A 24,157-nucleotide genomic window follows, 5' to 3' on the forward strand; every position below is an offset into this window, starting at 1 on the left:
TTTTATGTGTTATGAATAGCTAGGTTTTTTTGGCTGGGTGTGTCACATACTTTTAGTCAGTTCATTTACTTTGAGGCTATCAGAAAGCAACCCATTTAGAATATGTTGTCTTGATCCCAACAAAGTAACATCATTTGTGCTGATAACTGATTACTTCTACAAGTGTATGTGTGTTTGATCCAAGTTTTTGATCTTTTACACACACACTCTCTTTTACTATAGGCTATAACCATGGCAGCTCTGAATGTCTGCATGGTATGGTAACACAACTTAGGCTTTGAGATCCTCTTTCACTTTATTGTCGAGGTTTCATTTTCTGTTGTCAATTTGCTGGTGCCTCAATGAAGTAGAGTTGGGGCAGAACTCTTGGGCTAGTTGGAGCTTCAAGCTATAGCAAATGAAGGATAAGGCAAAGAGGGCAGAGGTGGAAAGCTGGCAGAAGCAAGACTCCCAAGTGGAGATGTACACAACCAGACTCTGACATCATATGCACATGAAAAACTCCATTCTTTAAAGGTGCAAATAAAACTGCCTTCCTCCCATGAAAACAGCTTAAGAAACAAATCAACAATACAATGAGATTTGAAACAGACCTTGATGGTAGCATTATATTTATGATGGAGAACTCCTCAACTGGCCTTGCATAATCACCAGACATGTCACAAAAATCTCGACCTTCTACTCGAACTTCACGCCGTAAGAACTTCATATACTCCTCCTCTAAGGCAGCTATTTCCTCCTCATTTAGAACTCCCTACATGCAGCCAGCAGTTGAAGTAAAGCAGAAGGTAAGGCTCTAAATCACTGCTTGCTAACCATAAAAGTAACAACATATCAGGGAACTTGAAGGTAAAATACATATGCAGCAGTACAATCCATACTAGAACTCTCTTTTGTGCATAATTGTGTACAATATTAACTTCATTCATCAATATAGATAAAGTGACCAGTTTGAAGCTACATGTCATGCAGCCAACTGCAGTGAAACAAATGAAAATTTGAATCTACACAACGAATCTAGTTATGTGAATACCCAAAACCAGTTAACACTTTTGTCTTCTAAATGAATGCAAGTAATGTAACCACATGTATGATCAAAGTTACACTTCCCTTTGAACACAAAGAACAAGTAATGACATTGTTTATCACGAGTTGGTGGGACTTGGGAGTCCATACCTCTCCTTCCTTGGAGGTCACTTATCTTACTCTGTTCATGCCATTATGGATTTAAGTTGAAGGTTCCCACCCATTGGTCTGAGTGTTCACAGTTCCCACCCATTGGTCCGAGTGTTCACATTGTAGACCTAAAGGTGTTCAGGTCCTTCAATCTCCACCTTTATTTTGGAACCTTCCTCATAAGGCTAGGATTTTGTTGAGATATTGTGTCCCTCTCTATTTTAGTCACTCTCCCACTTTTGTCTGTCTAGCGTTCTTCTAGCCCTTACAGCAGTCCCACAAAGAATTATTTCTTCAATACAACAATCTAGAACTTTGATAGGACAGCTGGCTTACAAAGTTCTATAAAAGGGAATCATTGATCACTCCCACTTTCATCCCTCATTCTACCTCTTTAGTACCAATCATCCTACATCACCTTGTTGTTTCAATCCTCATGCCCAACATATCTTCTCAACATCATCATCTCATTGCCAACTTTCTCTCTGTGATCGGATATCCTCTCCCATCACTAGGAGCTGCTGCCTTGCCACTCCAACCTTGTGTCTGATCTGAGAACTGCCACCCTGCATCCATAGCTGCCACCCATCATCCTGCTGGCTGCATTTTCTGCATTAAAGCCTCCCACCCCTCTCTCCAGCCTCCAGGCCATCCATTTTGCTGCTGCTACTTCTGGCCTACAGTCCAAAATCACATTAGTGCTGCGTAGCTGTTCCAAACTGCTCTCCAAGCTAAAGACCCTTGCATTTTCAGCTTATTATGCTGTCTTTCAGATCAAGCATGCTGCTTCTAGCATTGGTGGTTTGCTGCACTCGAGATCCATTCCTGGGGATGAAAATCTCAAATGCCCTCCCTCAGCCCACTTTCACAAGCGATTGTGACTGTTGGCAGTCCTCCGCTCCTTGAGCACATACTCTATTCTCTTCTTCATTTGCGTTTTTGTCTGAGTTATATGTTAGTTGTGTTCTCACATTCTCTACGTTTTCTCTCATTAAGCTCTTTCATTGCTATAGATTCTTCCTCTTTTGCACTCATTCGAAGTTCAAGCACACCCAAGATTTGAGAGCAGGTGTTAGCAGTCATTGTTTGTGTACCCTATATTGAGTAAGTGAGAGGGACATTGAGAGCTCTGTCTATTCATGTTCCTTTTAATCCATTTTTGGTAAAACTCGGTCTAAATTTGGGCTATACAACATTTTCACACCGGTTTAGGTCATTGAGTCATATATGCCAACAGCCTGCTGGCACTTATCTCCCATCGTTTTGGTCTTTTTCCACTCCAAGCATCCTCAATGCAAGCACACCATGTCATGTGCAGGGGCTGCCACTCTATCAACCTTCTTAATTGCTTTTGTTGATTATGCATTGCCTTCTTTGCTTCTTTAGTGTTTAGTCGTTTACTTTGCACATAACAACTTCCGGTGTTTTTTCATGGTGGAGGCAGCAAGCAGCTCCCACCAATTCCGGCCACAGAAGCCAAGTTGAGGCAGCAGACAGCTGAATTTTTCTGAGATCATCTCCAGTCGTGTAAGGAAAAGTTGTCATCTCATATCTATTCCAGGGGAAATGAGATAGAACTGGGTGATACTTACAGAAGATGATAGGACGCCTCATCTTTTGACACACAACTCTCCTTGATTGGCTTCCCAACAGTCGTCTATGCCACCAAGATTTTGACATTGCAATCTCTTTACTATCCAGCATCATAGAATAACATCAAGCTCTCCTGAATTGGTGTCCCAACAATCATGAACATGATGCCATCATTGTTCTCTCTTTTTACTTCAGCACTATACAGTAACATATCCCTCTACTGAGACCTTGTAATCTCTTTTTAGTTCAGCATTATAGAGTGACATATTCATCTACTGAGTTGTGAGTAAGAATATCCGCGACTCTAATTGTAGACGTCTGGTTATTTGTTTTGCGAGACTGAAGAAAGAAACAAAGAAAAACGACAGGCATAGAGAGGGAAGAGATCTAACTCTTAGATGGACGTATCCATTCTGCTTGAAAGCTTCCACCTCAGAGAGTGTCAGGATGTACTTGTCTTCCTGTCGTCCAGTCCCCTCAGAGGAAGCCATGACAGAATGTGGCTAGATTCTAGTGGTTATGTTCTCTTGCAACTACGCGTGATGGGAGCGCCGTGCATCAACTGAAGTGTACAACTATTGACCCCTTGATCTTCATTGTTGTTGGAAGTATAGTTGTGAGCGAGTGTGTGTGCGCGCGCTTCAAGGAGGAGAGAGAGTGTGGATCTGTGTTTCCACGAGAGAGAGAGAGAGAGAGAGAGAGAGAGAGAATGTGTGTGTGTTCTAGAACATCACATGATCATGCACTTAGTCCCAAGACAATATAAAACATAAACAAGACCAATGAGGACAAATGGAAAGTAACTCAATAATAATAAAGATCACACAAGAGTTACCCCAAATTGAGCCACCAAGAAGGCTCGCAACAAGCTAGAGCCACAAGTAAAGCACCAACAAAGAGTAAGTCAGCAATGAGTTTAGCACATAACTTGTGGGGTGCCAAATAGGGTTACCTTTATATAGGCTAGAAGTGGCACGTGAGTCTCCAGCAGCCCACAAGTAGAGAAGCCCCTCTCAAGACATGTGCAAGATGGATCCAATCAAATCTGCATACTGAAAACTTACACCATCTACATATAGTTGTGATTAAACCACCTCTATGACAAAGATGAGTGCACCACAAGGTGCCTTTGCTAATCCATAATCCCCCATAAAGAAGTACACCAACCATGAACAATGTGAGTGTAAAGAATTATACGGCGCAACAAACAAAATCTAAACAAGGAGTAGAGAATACATAGCAAATATAAGAAGAGTAAAACATTGTTTACTTTCAAACAAACTAATATAAATATAGCTCTGTCAATCTGTGTGCTTCCATTGTGAAGCTTAGATGGCAACCTAGGCAAATGATAGGCGAAGAGCTTAAGGCTAGTTGGAAACTCACTAGAAAGACCTTGATTAGGTGAAAGATAGATTGATGATAGCTTTGGAGGCGTCTTTCATTTATAGCTTGAGAATGTAGTCTAGTCAAACTATCCAACCATGTTATAGGCCTTCCCTAGTTAGCAAGGAATATTCCCTTTAGCGTCAGGTCAAGGGCGTTGCACCCCTGACCCCATCAAGGGGGCCATTGGCCCTCATGAAACCCCCAAACCAAGGACCACTTTCGTAGCCCCCATACCCCAAAATAGAGCTCCTTGATAACTCCCACACCCCTCAACTCAATGCATTGTGCTTCGAGTTGCTACCATCATAACTACTCTATCTAACCTAAAGGCATGATCTATAAAGATCACCTTTTTATATCAAAAACAAAAATATTTAACAATCCATAGCATATAATTAGCCAAATTTAGTTAATTATTGGAAATAGCCATTGCAGAGGATTAGAGGAGCTACCAAAGGCGCTAGATATCACTAAAAGCACAACTTTCAAAAGTTAACAAGGATAACAACTATTGAAAATAGTTATTGCTAAAACTAGCCAATTAAGGCTAATAGATGTAAAAATGAATTAAAAACTCAATTTTGTGCATGCAAACTTGAGGGCTCTTACTTCTATCTTCTTCTTTTCTTGCTTCCACCATAGCCATTAGCAAGAGAGAGTGAATGCATAAACAAGCGGAGGTGAGACAGAGGGAGAGAGCTTGGGAGAATCCTTCCATCTCTTCTTGTTGCCCCCCTTCTTCTTCTTCATCACTCTCTTTACTTGTGGCATTAGCAATGATTGAATTGAAGAGAAGGAGATTACAGTGATTGAGGAGATCAACCAAGGTTCATGAGGCCATTCATTATTGTTTGTTAGTAGCTAGACAATAAAAATAGAAGTAAAAGGGTGAGTCTACTACATCTTGCTCATAGAGCTATTCTTGTATACTTCCATAGCTTGGATAGAGTAGAAAGTACACCAATTAGTTATGAGCTAACTAAGTGGGAGCTTGCTTGAGTTATGAAGAGTAGTGTGCTTGATGGAATAGTTGTTTCATGTAGTCCTACCATCTATTGAGCTCTCATAAAGGCCAACATGCAGGATGCTTGCTAAAGATATGTTCGTGTTCCTCCCATTTCATTGGTAGTGCATCTATGGCTTTAGCTTTATCATATTCTAGACCTTTTATATCTATTAGGCCATAGCTACGAGCAAGCATACTAAACATTTTGTCTATTTATTAAGAACATTGAATTGTGGTTAGACCATTTTTCTCAACAAGCTTCTTTGCTATTTCAACAATTAATCTATTTTTCAACTTCGATTTCAAACCAAGAGGATGTTTAGATTTAGTAAATCTTATTCAAAATACTTAAGTTTAGTTACCTCAATATGCTCATGAGTTTGTAGAGTAGATTTGTCTATGTTTGTTCATCCCTTGGCTTCCTTTGTGGGTATAATTGTAACAATAGTTGGGGGCTAATGTTGTCTTGGATTCATGGTCATGTTGGAAGAAGTGAAGGTCACCTAATTCGATTTGTAAGAAGTGAAGGTTACATTGGAAGAAGTCACCTAATTTGGTTTGGTAAAGTTAGCAATGGTTGATAGTTGTCACTCCTCTAGATTTATGTTGGATTTGTGTTGACCTTTGGGTCCAAGGATGTGGAACAAGTAGCAATGGGGAGCCACTATTTGTTTTGATTCATGGTTGAGGAGTGCCTTACTTGTAGACACTTACTTTGGACTTTGCAATGAGAGGGGTTTGGACTTAGTTGTGGGTGTCTTTTGCAGCCACAGGTTTGATGGATTTCTTGGTTGCTTTCTCTTTTTTTGGCTTAACTTATAGGGTCATTGGCACTATTGTCAATTTTTGTTTTCTCATATGTGCCACTTGCTTTGTTGGAGTTAGAAGAAGTTGGGATGTAGAAGGGATTTTCTATTGAAGCTTGGGTAGCCAAAGTCATTAGTCTTTAGTGTAGCAGCCTTAAGCTCACATTAACGATTTAGAAATTAATCATGGAGATTTAAAAATATGAGGATCTTCTCAATCTTTGGTTACCCACTTTTGATTGCAAGACTTGAATCATGATCTTCTATTTCTCTTGTTGACTTTAATTAGGTTAGGGAATAAGTATTTATCACCTTTGCTAATGGATGGTATGGGTGGAAGGAGCTCTTCCCTTCACTTTTTCAATCATAAATTTTCTCCCTTTTTCTCACATTAGTTATGAGCTTCACACTATGTAGGACAAAGAGAATTCATTGCATGGTGTTTGACATTGCACATCAATTGTCATTTAAAATATGTGCTAAGCAAGGTCTCCTTCCCAAAATCCCTCAAATAGGTAAGACAAAGAATAGTACATCTATGCTTTTAGTTTCAATACTCATCACAACTTTGCATTTTCCTAGCAAGGAGTATGTCTTTCCCCCATATGGGCCAATTGTAGCATTTGTAGATACAAGTTTTATCTAACCAATTTTCATCCAAGCATCATGTATAAGTAGATAAAATTGGTGTCTTTATTGATGAAAGTATCAAGAGCATGCTCTCTCTTTGTGATAACTTTGATCCCAAGATATGCTCATGGTACCAATTGTGCATCATTCGGGTTCATTATCTCTTATATTCACTACTCAAACAATGATTTCTTACACTTTCATCACAAGGATTCATGTTGAAGATGCTTTGGTGGGTTACTACTTCTAGATACATATTTCATCTAAGTGGCCTATCTTTCCACTCCAAAGTTTCAAGCTCAACCTTATTTGTCTCGTTGATAAGAAAAACCATATGACTTGCTTAATCAATGAATATGGATATAATGACAATCAATATCATGAGTATGTAGTGTTTGCCAAATTGGATGAACATTAATCATAGCAATTGCAAAGAGATTGTGATTCTTGCAAATCAAATCTATGCCACCTCAAATTCATTTTCTGCACACACGAACATTGGACACTCATAAAAATTGTATGACATGTTTGATAGCATTGGCCATACCAAGATATGTAGAGATTGTATATTTATGCCACTTTCAACTTCATTAACTGCAGAAAGTATGGTCTGAATACAGCTAAAGAAAATCACATCTGTGCCAAAGTCCTATATGATATCCATGATTACAGTATGTGATTGATGAATGGTTGAAGTTTTTTAACTAAAGCTCTAACCAAAACATCATCAAAAGACACACTTTTTTTTTGTGAGGTTTGTAAGTAGCAGTAAGAGCAATGAGTCTTAAGGCCTAATACATAATGGTTTGAGGCATCTAAACTTCATTTCCTCTTTATGACATTCCTTTCTCAATGCCTTTTTGCTTTACATGCTTATCAAACCATGCCTTTTATCTCTCTTTTTCAAATGTTAAAGCATGAGTAGCTAAAAGATAGGTTCATATAGTCACTAAAGTTCTATAAGGAAGTTGGTTCAAGCTTTGTTGCCTTTTCACCATTCTATAATACTATTCATAGACTAAGGATCATACTATTCATAGACTAAGGATCAAGAAATTAACAAGCATAGTGACACTAATGCCATAGGTTGATTGAAATGGACTCTAGCCTATTGTAGTCTTGTAGGCTATGTAATATGTCCACAAGCTACCATGAGTTTATTATCCTGATCACTCATAAAGGAAGAAATTTTATTGGTTCTAACATTGATAAGGTTTTTTGTTGCAAACTCTACTTGGCCATTTCCTCACAAATAGTTTGTAGATGAATTTTGATTAATGACCATGAAGATAGAGAGGAGATGTCTAATCACTTTACTAATGAAGTGAGTTCCAAGCTCACTCACTATGTTGATGGGATGTCCAAATCAAGAAACAATTTTCTCCCACAAGAATTTTTCCATGGTTTTGGCATCATTCTTTTGAGTGGTTGTAGATTGAGCCCATCTACTTAAATAATTAGTAGTGAATATGGTATAACATGCTTGTGAAAGAGCTAGAGGACTCATTAATCCAGTGAATTCAATCTCCAACTTTTGGAAGGGTTGACTATCATTGGGGATAAATCCATTCAATCAATTTAAGTGGGTACTTTTGTGTGCTAGCACTCAACATAGTGCTTCGCAAAATGAGCCACATCTTTAAACAAGGTTGGCCACCACAATTGTTCATAACATACTTTTTATGTGATGTGTCATAGTTGAATGATTACATGATGTTCCTCTATGCTTCTTGCAACATATCATGCATTTTGTACTCATAAGTACATCTTCTTATGAGATTATCCTACCCTAACCTTTACAATTGTCCATTTACCATTTGATGGAGTTGATACTTAATTAGAAGTCGCTTAAGCCTAGCTTTTCTTCTAGGTGTTGTAGAAGTCTCTTTTCTAAAATTTGTACATTATTTTTGGCCCAATAGAGGGTAAAAGCTACCCTAAATATCTCTTCCTCTTGAGTGATATAGAGCAAGTGGGCATTCAGAAGATCATCCATTGTTCTTGCCACGACAAGTTCTCCACTTATGACTCTTGACTTGTCATTGGCCATGTAGTGTTATTTTTGTTTATACCAACTGAAGAGAAATCAAACTTGAGTAGAAAGGCTAGCCATGGAGTAATATGTCTTGTCACACATGGCTAGTTCACTAATAAATAATACCTAATGGTCTATGAAAAAGGTCAATGGAGTTGTAATCAATAATAACAAACCTTCTTTACTGTATACACCATTCTTGACCCTTTGTTCTCAGTCGTGGAATAATTCATTTCAGCTTCAAGGTGTCATTTACTTGCGAAGCTCACAATTGTGCTCACAAGTTGGCACAAAATTGTTTCTATAGTAATCTTTGATGCACTAGCATAAATATGAAAAGTTATCATCCAATTTGGGGCTCCTAACATAGATGCAACCATAAGAGCTCTTTAAAGTTTCATATGCATGGTGACACCCAATTGTCTACTCAAAGATCATAAGCAACTAAATATAAAGGTATTGCAATGATTGTGTGGTTTAAAACAAAATGCCTACAATATTTGGTATGGTCAAGAAAGCATCAAACTCCATTCAAGTCTGTTGGAGGTAGAAGATCAATCACTTTGGAAAAATCAATCAATATTCCATTCCTCAATAAACACGTCCTAATATATATTTGTGCCTAACCCAAGTCAAGTAATTCCTTGACTTTGGAAAAATTGATCACTTTTCCATTGCTTGATGCATATCCTAATATTTTTCTTAAGCCAAGCCTAGAAATTTCTTAACTTTGGAAAAACTAATCACTATTTCATTCCTTGATACAACATGCCCTAAAATATACGTGCATAACCCAAACCTAGCAATTTAGGGGGTTCAAAGAGAGTCTATAACATGCCCTTATATCTTGAGAACCCAGTGAGAAAGCTATGAAATTTCTTGCCTGGCGTATTCTTAAGCATTCGTTATGTGTATGGGAGTGGGTAGTTGTCTCTCATTGTAGTACTATTTATGTTCTTATAATTCACATGCACTCAATTTTTATCATTCTGCTTAAGTACCACAATGTTAATGGCTCTACTTGGAATGTGTGCTCAAATCTTATCTAGCTCCTCCCTAATTGAATGTGCATATCTAGCTCTTCCTCGAATGTATGTGCATATCTTGTTGGGGGTAAAAGTGCCTTTGTCTATAGCTGCCCATGTATTAGTTACACTAACAGTACCCATATTGTGTATTAGCTACCCGCATACATGTACCTTATAGGTGGCGGGTGCCCATCAATGTCACTTTATTCTTTATTCTTTCAATGACATTTGAATAAAGGGAAGATTGATCACACATTGTGACTGTTGGAGTTCCCACATCCTCTCTCTCTCTCTCTCTCTCTCTCTCTCTCTCTCTCTCTCTCTCTCTCTCTCTCTCTCTCTCTCTCTCTCTCTCTCTCTCTCTCTCTCTCTCTCTCTCTCTCTGTAACAATCTAATTCTATCACGTGTGAATAGGGCTTTGGGATAATTCATTTGTATTAGATAAAGGCAGATTTTTTTTCCTCCTTCCCCCAACCGACTATCGAGTTGGGGGAGAGGGAGGGAAGCATGGGACACTAAGCTCCTTGCTGGAGCTTGGAGCAAGGGGGATGCATGCCCGTCGACACGTAAGAGGGGGGGAGGATCTTATCCCCTCCCTTATATAACTAAGGGGGGGGGGGGGGGGGGGGGCGCACAGTCGAAGGAGGACCGAAGGCCAGAGATGGAGAGGATGACGCTGCCGCCACAACGCCGTGCAGTGCCGCCACCATGTGAGAGAGAAGTTTTCCCTGCTGCCGCCTGAATGAGGACGAAGGCAGGCTGCCGCCCTGTCACCAACGTGGAGCTGCCGCGCCCCCAACTGTCAATCGCCTGACAGATGGCCCTATTGCCGCGCCCCCAACTGTAAATCACTGTCGACAAATGACCCTATTACCCCCCCACGTGGAAAGCTCTGGAAGCTCAGAAGCTTCTAGGCGGGGGGCCTTCTTAAGCCCCCTTCATGTGCCTCATCAAAACCCATCCCTTGGGTTCTAAAAATCCTTTTAAGCCCCCTTTATTTTGGGTTTATCACCCTTCCCCCCCGGTGTATAAAACCCTCACAAGCCCTTAGGCCCTTTCCCTTGAATGTTGGAAAACCACCCTTTCCCCCTGTGCTTTTAAAGTTCACTTAGCCCCCTTTCCTTAAGCCCCCTTTTCCATGTTTTATAAACCCTTAAGCCCCCTTTCCCGTGGATATTGAACCCCCCCCCCCCCCCCCCCCCCCCCCGGTGTATAAAATCCCTTATCTCCCTTCCCTTGCGAGATATTCAAACCCCCCCCCCCTCGTATTTAAAGCTCATAAGCCCTTTTTCCCCTTAGCCTTCCCATGCTTCCCATGGTTTTTGAAAACCCCGTGCTTTATAAATTTCCTTAAGGCCTTTCCCTTGGACTTAGGGATTACTCCCCATTTCCCCCTGTGGTTCAACCCCTTAGGCCGTTCCTTGCCCTATGCAAAATACCCTTGGGCCTTTGTTCTTTTTCCCCACTCGTAAAAGAGAAGAAGAGTGTTGAAGGTTTTTTTTTTAACACCTCCCTTTCCCACTCAAAAACCCTCGTAAGGGATTCCACATTTTATTTATTTCCTGTTTGTGCGAGCCATTATAAGGCCATTAAGCCCCTCCCATGGCTTTAATGGGTCTTATCGGCAAAAGATTTTGAAGCAACCCTTCATTCGAAATCCCTACTTTAAGGAAGGAGCCTTCTAAAACTACTTTCGACAGACCGTGCAAGGGAGCGACGGTGGAATTCCAAAGAGGAATTGTAAAGCTACTTCCACATCCGAAAGACTACAATTGTGATGCCTCCTAAGAAAGTCCAAGGTGTAGCCGCGGGAGGGTCATCTCCGGGCATCCACCTGGACATCTCACCCCAAGCCCAGGTTTCTCCTTCCTAATTTGTATTTGATATTGTTGTAATTCAATCATGCAAGGTTAATTTTTTAGAAATAGGATATATTTTCGTCCTAGTTGTTCACGACAAAGGAACTTAGTCATCAATACTTTTAAATGAAACATGAAAATAAAGAAAGTATAAACACATTTCTAGCAAATAGCTTATGCATTGAAATGAATTATAAGACTAGATTATTATCCATTAAAATAGTATACTTCGGTTAAGCCTAGAAGTATAAACTGCATCTCGCACTATTAACCCATATCGCAATGAATCATCTTGGAAAGTGCAAAGCATGAAACGATTCTTACGATGCATAAACTCTATGAAATTATCGTTGTCAACTGCATAAATTAGCAAGAAAAAGGTTGCTTATTTAGCATGAATTTTGTTTGCAAAGAAAAGGGAAGATTAGTTGAAATTAACCTAACCTATGCCTAACCTATGCCTGACCCCAAACCGATAAGTTAAGCTTAAAAAAATCAATTTACGCATAGAGAACGAATCATGTGGAACTAATCTCGAAATTATCTTCTAGAGTTAACCAAATTGACATAAAACTAAAACACCTAAGCCGCGGAGTACTCGTTCGGAATAAGTTAAATTCCAAGAAACGCCTATATCTTAAATACTTGCCCACATTCACTGAATGTAGGGACAGTGAAATGAAATCGTAAAGTGAGCTAGGGTTTGTCCCTAGGAATCTTACAAGATGAAACTTGGAAACCCTAGGTCTAACGATGTCAACCTAGTAACCTGAAACAGATTGTTCGTGACTTCATAGACTCATAGTTTGATGCAGCACTTGCGCAACAAGTGCGGAGTCATATGATCTTGTGATTGGATCACAAGGGGATGGCCAAGTTCTTGCAATGAAGTTGGCATGTCCTTACACAAGTTATCTTGCAAGAGGATGAATAATCATTCTAATTTAGTGGTCTTTCTTGAGTAAAGAAGATTGATTGGAAACTAAAGACCATTCGATAAACTGAAGTACCCAATGAACTTAAGGTTTGATCAAGTTGGGTTAATAGGGTACGCCCTGACCCAGGATATAGGGGATCTTGCCAAGTTGCAAGTCATCCCGGATCGAGTGCTGGGTGCATTCATAAGGAAGGATTCATTCCTTAGCAGTTTGCCAACAAAAACGATTAACGGAAATGTTTGTGCTTGCTACAGATTTTAGAGCACTGTTTGGCTTTGTTTGATCAATGAATTAAAAGATAAATGAATATCTATACTTCAGGTTGAAGGCCTGAAGGGAGTGGCAGCTTCAGTTACCCCCGACTGCCTGCCTAACCCTAACCAAGGGGGTTGTTGACCGTGCCGGGAAAGTGGACCGAACCCATCGTGAGAAGTCTCTTCATTGAGCGCTACTTGGAGCAGGAGGATGCTTGGGTGCTAGGGGGGCTTTGGCCGTAAATCCCTCACCTTCCGAGCCCTACACAAGAGGCTAACGTGACTCGGGATTGGATCTCGAGGCCCGCATACTAGTCTACGAGTGAAAACTTGGATTGGTAATCCCTATGGATTGCTGGATAGCCTTCGGGCGGATTGTGGATAAGCCTATGGGCTGGACTCTTTGTATTTCAAAGATAAATATGATAACCTGTTAATAAGGAACTTGTTTGATATTGTTTTTCTATGTCAAGTGATATGATTACGTGAGGGAACCGGTGCCTAATGGGTTAATTAAAGAAGTTGGTTGTTACATGTCCAACTAATGTGTTAGGTAATTAAATAACTAAAACAACCCGAGGAAAGTGCGGAGGATGGGCCATAGGTCCATCCTACGGATGGGTGGTCCCGGTTGGCCGGGAACTTTTCTCAAATTCACGATGGACAGCAGGAAGATCGTCAAAAAACACAAACAACTAAAGCGTTGACCTAGAGCTATGATTAAACCCGATTTACGCTGTTTTAGGGTAACGGAATGGGACTATGCCTTATGGCAGAGAGGTTGAGCTTTGCCTCCCTTTCGTTTCCCATTCTCCTTGAACTAAGTGCATCGTGAATCCGCTTCGGACCTGACATTTCTGCATAAAGTAATTTGCTTGGGTACGACGCTAGTTGCCGTTAGGAAATGACCAATAAGGAAAACCCCAATTCAGGTCGATCCTAAGTGGGAACGGCCGGAATACTTCCGCTACGTGGCAAACGCAGAAAGCCCTTGATTGCAAACCCCTTAACATTCCATGGGAGTGCCGAGCAGAGCTTTCTAGACACCCTTTCCAATGGGCTACTAAGACGTGTCCTGAAGATACAAGTGGACACGTTACAGTTGGTATCAGAGCAAACCAACAACGGATTTTTTTTTTGAAATCTTAATAAGATGAAGTAAAGAAAATGTTGATGTTGCAAACATTTCCTTACCTTCAATGCTGTCTTGCAGAATTACGAAGTGTGGAACAAGTTCTTAGTATTTCGAATCATGTTTATGACTGCAATGCATTCTCCGCATTACCGACAAAGGGTTGGGATGATGAACATCCTGGAGCAAATCTATAATCCATCACCTTTGTACATGGAACGAAGATGGATGGGTGCTTCAGGAATCTACTATATAGCCACCCACTGGTTTGCTTATCTACAAACCAACCTAAAAAGGATCAAGTGGTTGGAAGACCTGAAAGTCATGAAGCTGTTCATTTTTGTGGAAGCTCACGTAAACTCAACTTTACATATTCGAGGTCGGAGGGTTGAGATGAACTCATATGTATATGAGGAAGTAACTAATGTAATCTCCATCCGACAGGATTAAAGTGTTAGGGCGCCATGAAAAGAATGGATTCCAAAGGAAAGGATATCCTGAACTTCCAATGAATTATCGATTCCTGAAGATCCATGACCCGAAACCATACTATTATACAGTTCCTGTAGATAAATGTAATACAACGTTGTTATCCCCAAACTAAATGTAACGGTTGGCTTATCATCGCAAGAAATGTTGTATTTCGAAAGGGCTATGCCCATATAAATACAAATAAGACTTCTTTCTATCAATGTCTAATTCTGCATTAGAATTGATAAAAAAGTTAAGTAGTTACATTGCTTACGTGATAGCAGAATTGAAGATGTAATATAATCAATAACGATTATCGTATAATAACGTTAAGAAACCTTTATCCAGGCACAATCCCAGGTACAGTTTCCTAGTTCGCCTCCTACATCAAGTACTGCTGTAATCCAGGAGAAGAAGTTTCTTCTCAAACATATTAAGCCACCCGAGTTTGACGGGAGAGGCAGATTCGTCCAAGCTGATATGCTAAAATTTGGATTGAATTCATGGAGGATTACTTCGAAGCAGCCGGTATTGCACCCGCCAATTAGGCTATGCTCGCCAAGTTAAAGCTCACCGGCGAAGCTAGGCTTTGGTGGAAGCAATGGTGTAGGGATCAAGGGACCGTAGAGGGATCCGTTACCTGGGAGAAGCTGAAGAAAGCCGTGCAAGGAAGATACCTACCACTTGCATATCGCACGCAGAAAATGAATGAGTTCTACGAGCTAAAATAGTTGGGACTCACTCTTGACGCATACTATTCCAAATTTGTCTCACTTCTTAAGTATGCGCCGCAGATGGACATGACACGGCAGGTGTCCAAATTTTGTGCGGGTTTAAATCCACTAGTAAATACCCATCTCGAATCTATGCGTCCATCAGATCTTCAGGATGCACTCATTCAAGTGGCGCCTATAATTCAGGAGGTACAATCTAGACCAAGGGGTAACAAAACTTGGTCTTATAATGACCCGAACAGGGGAGCATTCAGACCTTAAATGAAGAGAGTTCAAGGTCATAATCAGCGACAAAGAAAAAAAGCAAGGACTAACAACATCAACAACTTTGTTCCTACTCAAAGCAATGGCCGAAACCTCCATTGTTTCCACTGCAACAAACCCGGTCACTTCAAGAGGCAATCTCCCAAGCTTGGTGGGGGACACCGCCAAGTACCTTTCCAAGGAACGGGTCGTGGTCAAGGAGCCGCTACGTGAGAAAGAGGAAAAACCGCCTGCGTTGCCAATAGGCAAATGTGCGAAGAAGAAGAAGAAGAAGAAGAAGAAGAAGAAGAAGAATAAGATCCGACCATGGAAGTAGAGTTTGAAAGAGTGACAGTCCATGCCGCTCTACACAAGAAAGGGCCGAATCGCTAGTTCTCGGTGATTTAGACACCGTCGGACTATCAAGGTAAAAGTTTCAAGACCTTGATTGATTGTGGCAGTACTCATTCCTTTATCTCACCAGCTTGTGCAAAAAGATTAGGAATAGCCACAGTAGAAGCACCTACCTTGCTTGTGGAATTGGCAAATGGTCGTGAGGTTACTTGTACCAGGAAAACTGCTAAGGTGGAATTCTTCCTGGGAGGAAAGAAGACTTTGGTTAAATTCAGAGTCATGATTTTAGGTATCCATGAGTGTCTACTCGGAATGGATTGGCTTAACACTAATGACGCCCACATTCATTGTGGAAAGGGTCAAGTTTCCTTTTAAAACTCTGAAAGGGAATTAGTCACAACCCAAGGTGAGGCTGGAGTGCCAAGAATCCAATTGGCCAAAGTATCTCAAATCGTAAAAGGAGTCAGAAAATGATTACCTGTCTACTTGATCAAACTCAACAAGTTAGATCAGAAGTAAGAGTCTAATGAAGGACCTTCTTGGCTAAAGGAATATGCGGACGTATTCCCTGAAGAGTTAACAGAACTCCCGCCTCAAAGAGAAGTGGATCATGAGATTAGGTTAGTACCATGAGCTGCGCCAATTGCAGAGAGACCTTATAGAATATCCATACTAGAAGCAATTGAGCTGAAGGAACAACTCAAGCAACTACTAGATCAGGGCTACATCCGGCCTAGCAGTTCACCGTGGGGAGCTCCAGTACTATTCCAGAAAAAGAAAGATGGGACATTTCGACTATGTATTGATTACCGAGGGTTGAATCAATCAACAGTCAAGAACAAGTACCCTATTTCTAGAATAGATGAGCTTCTTGATCATCTTCAGGGTGCAAAGATCTTCTCCAAGATTGAGCTCATGTCAGGTTATTATCAGATAAGGATCAAGGAAGAAGATATCCCCAAGACGGCCTTCAATACAAGATATGGGCACTTTGAGTTCCTAGTTATGTCATTCGGGCTTACGAATGCACCTGCCACCTTCAACAGGTTAATGCAAGATATCTTTAGGCCATATCTTGATGATTTCGTGCTTGTCTTCTTTGACGACACTTTATTCTATTCTAAACATGAAGAAGATCATGAACCCCAACTCCGGATTGTCCTTGAGACAATGAGGTCACATAAGCTGTATGCTAAGATGAAAAAGTGTGCATTCTTCAAACGCCAGATTGAATACCTGGGATTCATAGTATTAGCGGAAGGAATCTCAGTGGACCCAGCCAAGGTCAGAGATCCTCAAATGCCTAGGACCTAATGCTTACAGATTGCAACTCCCTGAGAGCCTAAAGGTTCACAATGTATTCCATATTAGCCTATTGAAGAAATATGTACCTAATCCTAACCATGTAGTCGATGACCAACAAGTTGTAATGCCCAATCAAGGAGTCCTTGAACTAAGGCCTGACAGGATCTTAGACGTTAGGGAGAGACAATTAAGATCCAGAACACTGAGAGAATGCCTCGTCTAGTGGAAAGATTATCCCGGGGAGGATGCCACTTGGATAGATGAAAGCACTCTCAACCATCAATATCCCCAGTTTATCTCAAGATGAGGACATCTCGATTTCTTTAAGGGGGAGAGAATGTAACAATCTAATTCTATCACGTGTGAATATGGCTTTGGATAATTCATTTTTATTAGATAAAGGCAAATTTTTTTCCTCCTTCCCCCAGCCAATTGTCGAGCTGGGGGAGAGGGAGGGAAGCATGGGACACTAAGCTCCTTGCTGGAGCTTGGAGCAAGGGGGATGCATGCCCGTCGACACGTAAGAGGGGGGAGGATCTTATCCCCTCCCCTATATAACTGAGGGGGAGGGGGGGCCACACGGCTGAAGGAGGACGGGAGGCCAGAGATGGAGAGGACGACACTGCCGCCACAACGCCGTGCAGTGCCACCACCATGTGAGAGAGAAGTTTTCCCTACTGCCGCCTGAACGAGGATGAAGGGAGGCTGCTGCCCTGTCACCGACGTGGAGCTGCTGCGCCCCCAACTGTCAATCGCCATCGACAGATGGCCCTATTGCCGCGCCCCCAACTGTCAATCGCCGTCGACAGACGGCCCTATTACCACCCCCCCCCCCCCCCCCCCCCCCGTGGAAAGCTCTGGAAGCTCAGAATATTCCAAGAGGGGGCTTTCTTAAGCCCCCTTCCTGTGCCTCATCAAATCCCCTCCCCCGTGTTTTAAAAATCCTTTTAAGCTCCCTTTCTTTTGGGCTTATCACCCTCCCCCCCCCCCCCCCCCCCCGTGTTTAAAACCCTCACAAGCCCTTAGGCCCTTTCCCATGAATGTTGGAAAACCACCCTTTTCCCCCGTGCTTTTAAAGTTCACTTAGCCCCCTTTCCGTGTTTTATAAACCCTTAAGCCCCCTTTCCTGTGGATATTGAACCCCCCCCCCCCCCCCCCCTCGTGTGTAAAATCCCTTATCTCCCTTCCCTTCTGACATATTGAAACCCCCCCCCCCCCCCCCCCCCTCCCATGTTTAAAGCTCATAAGCCCTTTTTCCCCTTATCCTTCCCATGCTTCCCGTGGGTTTTGAAAACCCCGTGCTTTATAAATTTCCTTAAGGCCTTTCCCTTGGACTTAGGGATTACTCCCCATTCCCCCCTGTGGTTCAACCCCTTAGGCCGTTCCTTGCCCTATGCAAAATACCCTTGGGCCTTTGTTCTTTTTCCCCCACTCGTAAAAGAGAAGAAGAGTGTTGAAAGTTTTTTTTTAACACCTCCCTTTCCCACTCAAAAACCCTCGTAAGGGATTCCACATTTTATTTATTTCCCGTTTGTGTGAGCAATTATAAGGCCATTAAGCCCCTCCCATGGCATTAATGGGTCTTCTCGGCAAAAGATTTTGAAACACCCCTTCGTTCGAAATCCCTACTTTAAAGAAGGAGCCTTCTAAAACTACTTCTGACGGACCGTGCAAGGGAGCGACGGTGGAATTCCAAAGAGGAATTGTAAAGCTACTTCCACGTCTGAAAGACTACAATTGCGATGCCTCCTAAGAAAGTCCAAGGTGTAGCCGTGGGAGGGTCATCTCTGGGCATCCACCCAGACATCTCACCCCAAGCCCAGGTTTTTCCTTCCTAATTTGTATTTGATATTGTTGTAATTCAATCATGCAAGGTTAATTATTAGAAATAGGATATATTTTCGTCCTAGTTGTTCACGACAAATGAACTTAGTCATCAATACTTTTAAATGAAACATGAAAATTAAGAAAGTATAAACGCATTTCTAGCAAATAGCTTATGCATTGAAATGAATTATAAGACTAGATTATTATCCATTAAAATAGTATACTTCGGTTAAGCCTAGAAGTATAAACTGCATCTCGCACTATTAACCCATATCGCAATGAATCATCTTGGAAAGTGCAAAGCATGAAATGATTCTTACGATGCATAAACTCTATGAAATTATCGTTGTCAACTGCATAAATTAGTAAGAAAAAGGTTGCTTATTTAGCATGAATTTTGTTTGCAAAGAAAAGGGAAGATTAGTTGAAATTAACCTAACCTATGCCTGACCCCAAACCGATAAGTTAGGGTTTAAAAAAATCAATTTACGCATAGACAACGAATCATGTGGAAGTAATCTCGAAGTTATCTTCTAGAGTTAACCAAATTGGCATAAAACTAAAACACCTAAGCCGCGGAGTACTCGTTCGGAATAAGTTAAATTCCAAGAAATGCCTATACCTTAAATACTTGCCCACATTCACTAAATGTAGGGACAGTGAAATGAAATTGTAAAGTGAGCTAGGGTTTGTCCCTAAGAATCTTACAAGATGAAACTTGGAAACCCTAGGTCTAACGACATCAGCCTAGTAACCTGAAACAGATTGTTCGTGACTCCATAGACTCATAGTTCGATGCAACACTTGCGCAACAAGTGCGGAGTCATATGATCTTGTGATTGGATCACAAGGGGATGGCCAAGTTCTCGCAATGAAGTTGGCATGTCCTTACACAAGTTATCTTGCAAGAGGATGAATAATCATCCTAATTTAGTGGTCTTTCTTGAGTAAAGAAGATTAATTAGAAACTAAAGACCAGCCGATAAACTGAAGTACCCAATGAACTTAAAGTTTGACCAAGTTGGATTAATAGGGTACATCCTGACCCAGGATATAGGGGATCTTGCCAAGTTGCAAGTCATCCCGGATCGAGTGCTGGGTGCATTTGTAAGGAAGGATTCATTCCTTAGCAGTTTGCCAACAAAAACGATCAACGGAAATATTTGTGCTTACTACAGATTTTAGAGCACTGTTTGGCTTTGTTTGATCAATGACTTAAAAGATAAATGAATATCTGTACTTCAAGTTGAAGACCTGAAGGGAGTGGCAGCTTCAGTTACCCCCGACTGCCTGCCTAACCCTAACCAAGGGGGTTGTTGACTGCACCGGGAAAGTGGACCGAACCCACCGCGAGAGGTCTTTCCGTTGAGCGCTACTTGGAGCAAGAGGATGCTTGGGTGCTAGGGGGGCGCTGGCCGTAAATCCCTCACCTTCCGGGCCCTGCAGAAGAGGCTAACGTGACTCGGGATTGGATCTCGAGGCCCCTATACTAGTCTATGGGCAGAAACTTGGATTGGTAATCCCTGTGGATTGCTGGATAGCTTTCGGGTGGATTGTGGATAAGCCTATGGGCTGGATTCTTTGTATTTCAAAGATAAATATGATAACCTGTTAATAAGAGACTTGTCTGATATTGTTTTTCTATGTCAAGTGATATGATTACGTGAGGGAACCGGTGCCTAATGGGTTAATTAAAGAAGTTGGTTATTACATGTCCAACTAATGTGTTAGGTAATTAAATAACTAAAACAACCCGAGGAAAGTGCGGAGGATGGGCCATAGGTCCGTGCTACGGATGGGTGGTCCCGGTTGGCCGGGAACTTTTCTCAAATTCACGATGGACAGCAGGAAGATTGTCAAAAAACACAAACAACTAAAGCGTTGACCTAGAGTTATGATTAAACCCGATTTATGCTGTTTTAGGGGAACGGAATGGGACTATGCCTTATGGCAGTGAGGTTGAGCTTTGCCTCCCTCTCGTTTCCCATTCTCCTTGAACCAAGTGCAGTGTGAATCCGCTTTGGACCTTGCGTCCTGCGTAAAGTAGTTCGCTTAGTTCCGATGCCAGTTGCCGTTAGGAAATGACCGATAAGGAAAAACCCAATTCAGGTCGATCCTAAGTGGGAACGGCCGGAATACTTCCGCTACATGGCAGACGTGGAAAGCCCTAGATTGCAAACCTCGTAACATTCCATGGGAGTGCCGGGCAGAGCTTTCTAGACACCCTTTCTGATGGGCTGCTAAGACGTGTCCTGTAGATACAAATGGACACGTTACACCACACACACACACACACACACACACACTCTCTCTCTCTCTCTCTCTCTTTCTCTCTCTCTCTCTCTCTCTCTCTCTCTCTCTTGCTCTTGCTCTTGCTCCTTCCACCATAGCTCTTGCTTCTACTCCGTGCTTCCACTTCAAGGCTCACTCCCTACTTGTAGTGGCACACATTTTCCACAACTAGCTTTGAGAGACTTTGCTAGAGCTTCACATTCTCCTGATTGCTATGAGCCCTCTATGGATTATGTAATGGTGATAGATTTTGCTGAGCCACTTACCTATGAGGATGCAATGCGTAGAGATGATTCTCACTCTTAGGAGAGGGCTATGCAGTCCAAGTTTGATTCATTGTAGAAGAATTTTACATGGGACTTAGTTTTCTTGCCTAATGGGAAACATGCATTGGCATGCAAGTGGGTGTACAAGTTGAAGAGTATTCTTGGTCACCCTAAGCCATCATATAAGGCTAGATTGGTTGCAAAGGGTTTTAAGAAGGAGCATGGTGTTGACTTCAATAAAGTCTTTTCTCTTGTAGTCAAGATGACTATCCTACACATAGTCTTGGCCTTGGTTCCTTAGTTGGATATGGATCTTTATTAGATGTACATTAAGATGGCTTTTTTACATGGAGACTTGCATGATGAGATTTATATAACAATACCTTAAGGGCTTTGTATAAAAAGATAGGGAATACCTAGTGTGCAAATTGAAGAAGAGTCTTATGGGCTTATGTAGGCACCAAGTGCTACTACAAGTTTGATACTTTCATGCATTTGTAGGGGTATTCCCGCAATGATAGGCATTTGTGTTTATACATGAAGAAGGCTTGATGGTACCCTTATTACTTTGGTGCTTGATGTTGATGATATGCTTATCATTGGGAGTGCTCATGCTAAGTTAGATACTCTAAAGATTCAACTTAAAAAGAGCTTTGAGATGAAGAATATGGGACATGCCTTACACATACTTGGTATGTGCATTACACACAATTGCTCTTAGGGACTTCTCTACTTATCCTAGAAGGAGCACATACATAGAGAGTACTTGAGTGGTTTTATACATAGGATGGTAAGCATATTGGTTGCCCTTTATCTTCTCATATGAAGGTAAGCTAGGAGGATTGTTCACAATCAGATGATGAGATGGCCGAGATGACCAAGGTTCTATATGTATTGGTAGTGGATAGTTTTATGTATGTCATGATAGCCACGTGTCCTCACATAGCATTTGTAGTGGCATTCTATATGGCTACACTTGGTAGGTGACATTGGCATGCCATGAAGGGTATAACTAAAAGGCACAATAGATATGTGCATTTGCTATGGCAACCAGGATACATGACTCATAGGCTACACTCATTTAGATTATGCAAGACATGCAGACAGTAGTCAATCCACCACTGGATATGTCTTTACCTATACTGGAGGTGCTATCTCTTGGATGTCCAAGGTTTAGAAATACATAGCCTTGTCTACTATCGAGGTTGAGTACATTGCAACCAATGAGGCTTGCAAGGAGGCCCTATGGTTAGGCTATTTTCTTGCAAATCTTGGTATGACTATGACTCCTACACTATATTTGGATTTGATGAGTGCTATTCAGTTGGCCCATAATTCAGTATTCCATGCAAAGACAAAGCACATTGAGGTACACTATCACTTTGTCAATGAGGTGGTAGAGGACAAGTCCATTGAGCTTGTCAAGATACCCATAGATATGAATCCTATAGATCTTCTCACTAAAAGTCTCCCATTGGAATGATATATCTTTCTTAGGAGATTAATAGGTGTAGGATGAGATGATGTCCTTCCTTATCTTGTTGTACTCTATGTACATGTTGTATTTTTCTCTCTTTTTTTCTCATTAAGGCAAATTTTCCTTTAAGTGGGACGTTGTTGGAGGTAAAGGCATATGTGCCTAGCTGCCCACATTTACTCACTATGCATTGTACCCACACACTTGTATACTACAGGTGGTAGGTGCCCATCACTGTCACTTTATTCTTTCAATGACTATTGAAAAAGGGAAGGTTGGTCACACATTGTGACCATTGGAGTTCCCCTCCCCCCCCCCCCCCCACACACACACACACACTCTCTCTCTCTCTCTCTCTCATAGCTCTTGTTATACTCTTTCTTCCACTTGTGTGCTTCCACTTAGGCTCTACATTTTAAATCTAGCCTTAGAAGTGTCAACATTAGCTTTCTTACTCTTTTCACTTGTGTGCTTTCAATTGGGCTCTACCTTTTAATACTAGCTTTATAAGCATCAACACTAGCTTTTCTACTCCCACTCAAATGTTATAGTAGTCCTCCCAACTCAAAAGCAATCTCTTTCCGCCATCTTGCGACATGTCCCAAAAGGTCTTGTCTTACCCAACTTTGAAATGATGCATTTTCATCTACTCAAATCAAAGTTGTCATTTAATACCAATTCTTTAGACTTATGATGCATATAATTTAGACGAACAAGAATAACCTATGTTCAAGCATGTCCATCAACGTTCGAAATTTCCTGTCAAAACTCTCTATGGCCTTCAATATCCTTACATGATCTGTCTCGTTTAGCTTTGAGAATGTGAATGTGTATACTCTCTCATCATTAAATACACCTCGTCTTGGAGCCCCACTCCAAGCATGAGACATTTCTACATTGACAAAAACATTGCTATTCTAGACCAATGTAGTTTGAGTACATAAATGGCAGGTATAAAGAGGTAGCAACTTATTGATACCACTTCTCTTCGAGGCTGGGGTCTACAATTATTGGCAAACATCAAGTTTTCTTGGCGAGATTTTCATTAACACTATAGTACGCCTCACCCCATTTGGTTCTAAAGTTAGAGTCAGAGAGCTGTGCTCATTTCTATTCGATTGGTTGCATTGCCATATCATACTCGTCTTGCACTTGGTAATTAAGAACAATGTCTTTGCATTAGGAAAAAATACATAAGGAAAAACATTGTTAAGTTAGCTTGAAGAACTACCTACCTTCCACATAACGTGGGCAAGTGCAATCAATGGTACCTTGTACCATGCAAGAATGGGTATTGGCTTTCTGTGCGCTTACACCCATGCCTTTGCTTCATTAGTTAAC

At 41.3% G+C, this 24,157-nt stretch overlaps 1 protein-coding gene across 1 annotated transcript in view; it reads right to left on the bottom strand.

Annotated features, from left to right (window-relative positions):
- Positions 1-3,485, bottom strand: part of LOC148026346 (uncharacterized) — a 49,125-nt gene extending 45,640 nt beyond the window's left edge. Inside the window, exons 1-2 of the mRNA XM_087690433.1 lie at positions 3,162-3,485; positions 594-754 (exon numbers count right to left, since the gene is read on the bottom strand). Coding sequence (XP_087546559.1) covers positions 594-754; positions 3,162-3,260 — 260 coding nt within the window. The 5' untranslated portion in view covers positions 3,261-3,485. The remainder of the gene's footprint in view (positions 1-593; positions 755-3,161) is intronic.
- Positions 3,486-24,157: the final 20,672 nt, after the last annotated feature.

Source organism: Lygodium microphyllum, chromosome 13, assembly GCF_053477565.2.
Source record: "Lygodium microphyllum isolate KBCC chromosome 13, Lygodium_microphyllum_v1.1.10, whole genome shotgun sequence".
Taxonomy (NCBI): domain Eukaryota; kingdom Viridiplantae; phylum Streptophyta; class Polypodiopsida; order Schizaeales; family Lygodiaceae; genus Lygodium; species Lygodium microphyllum.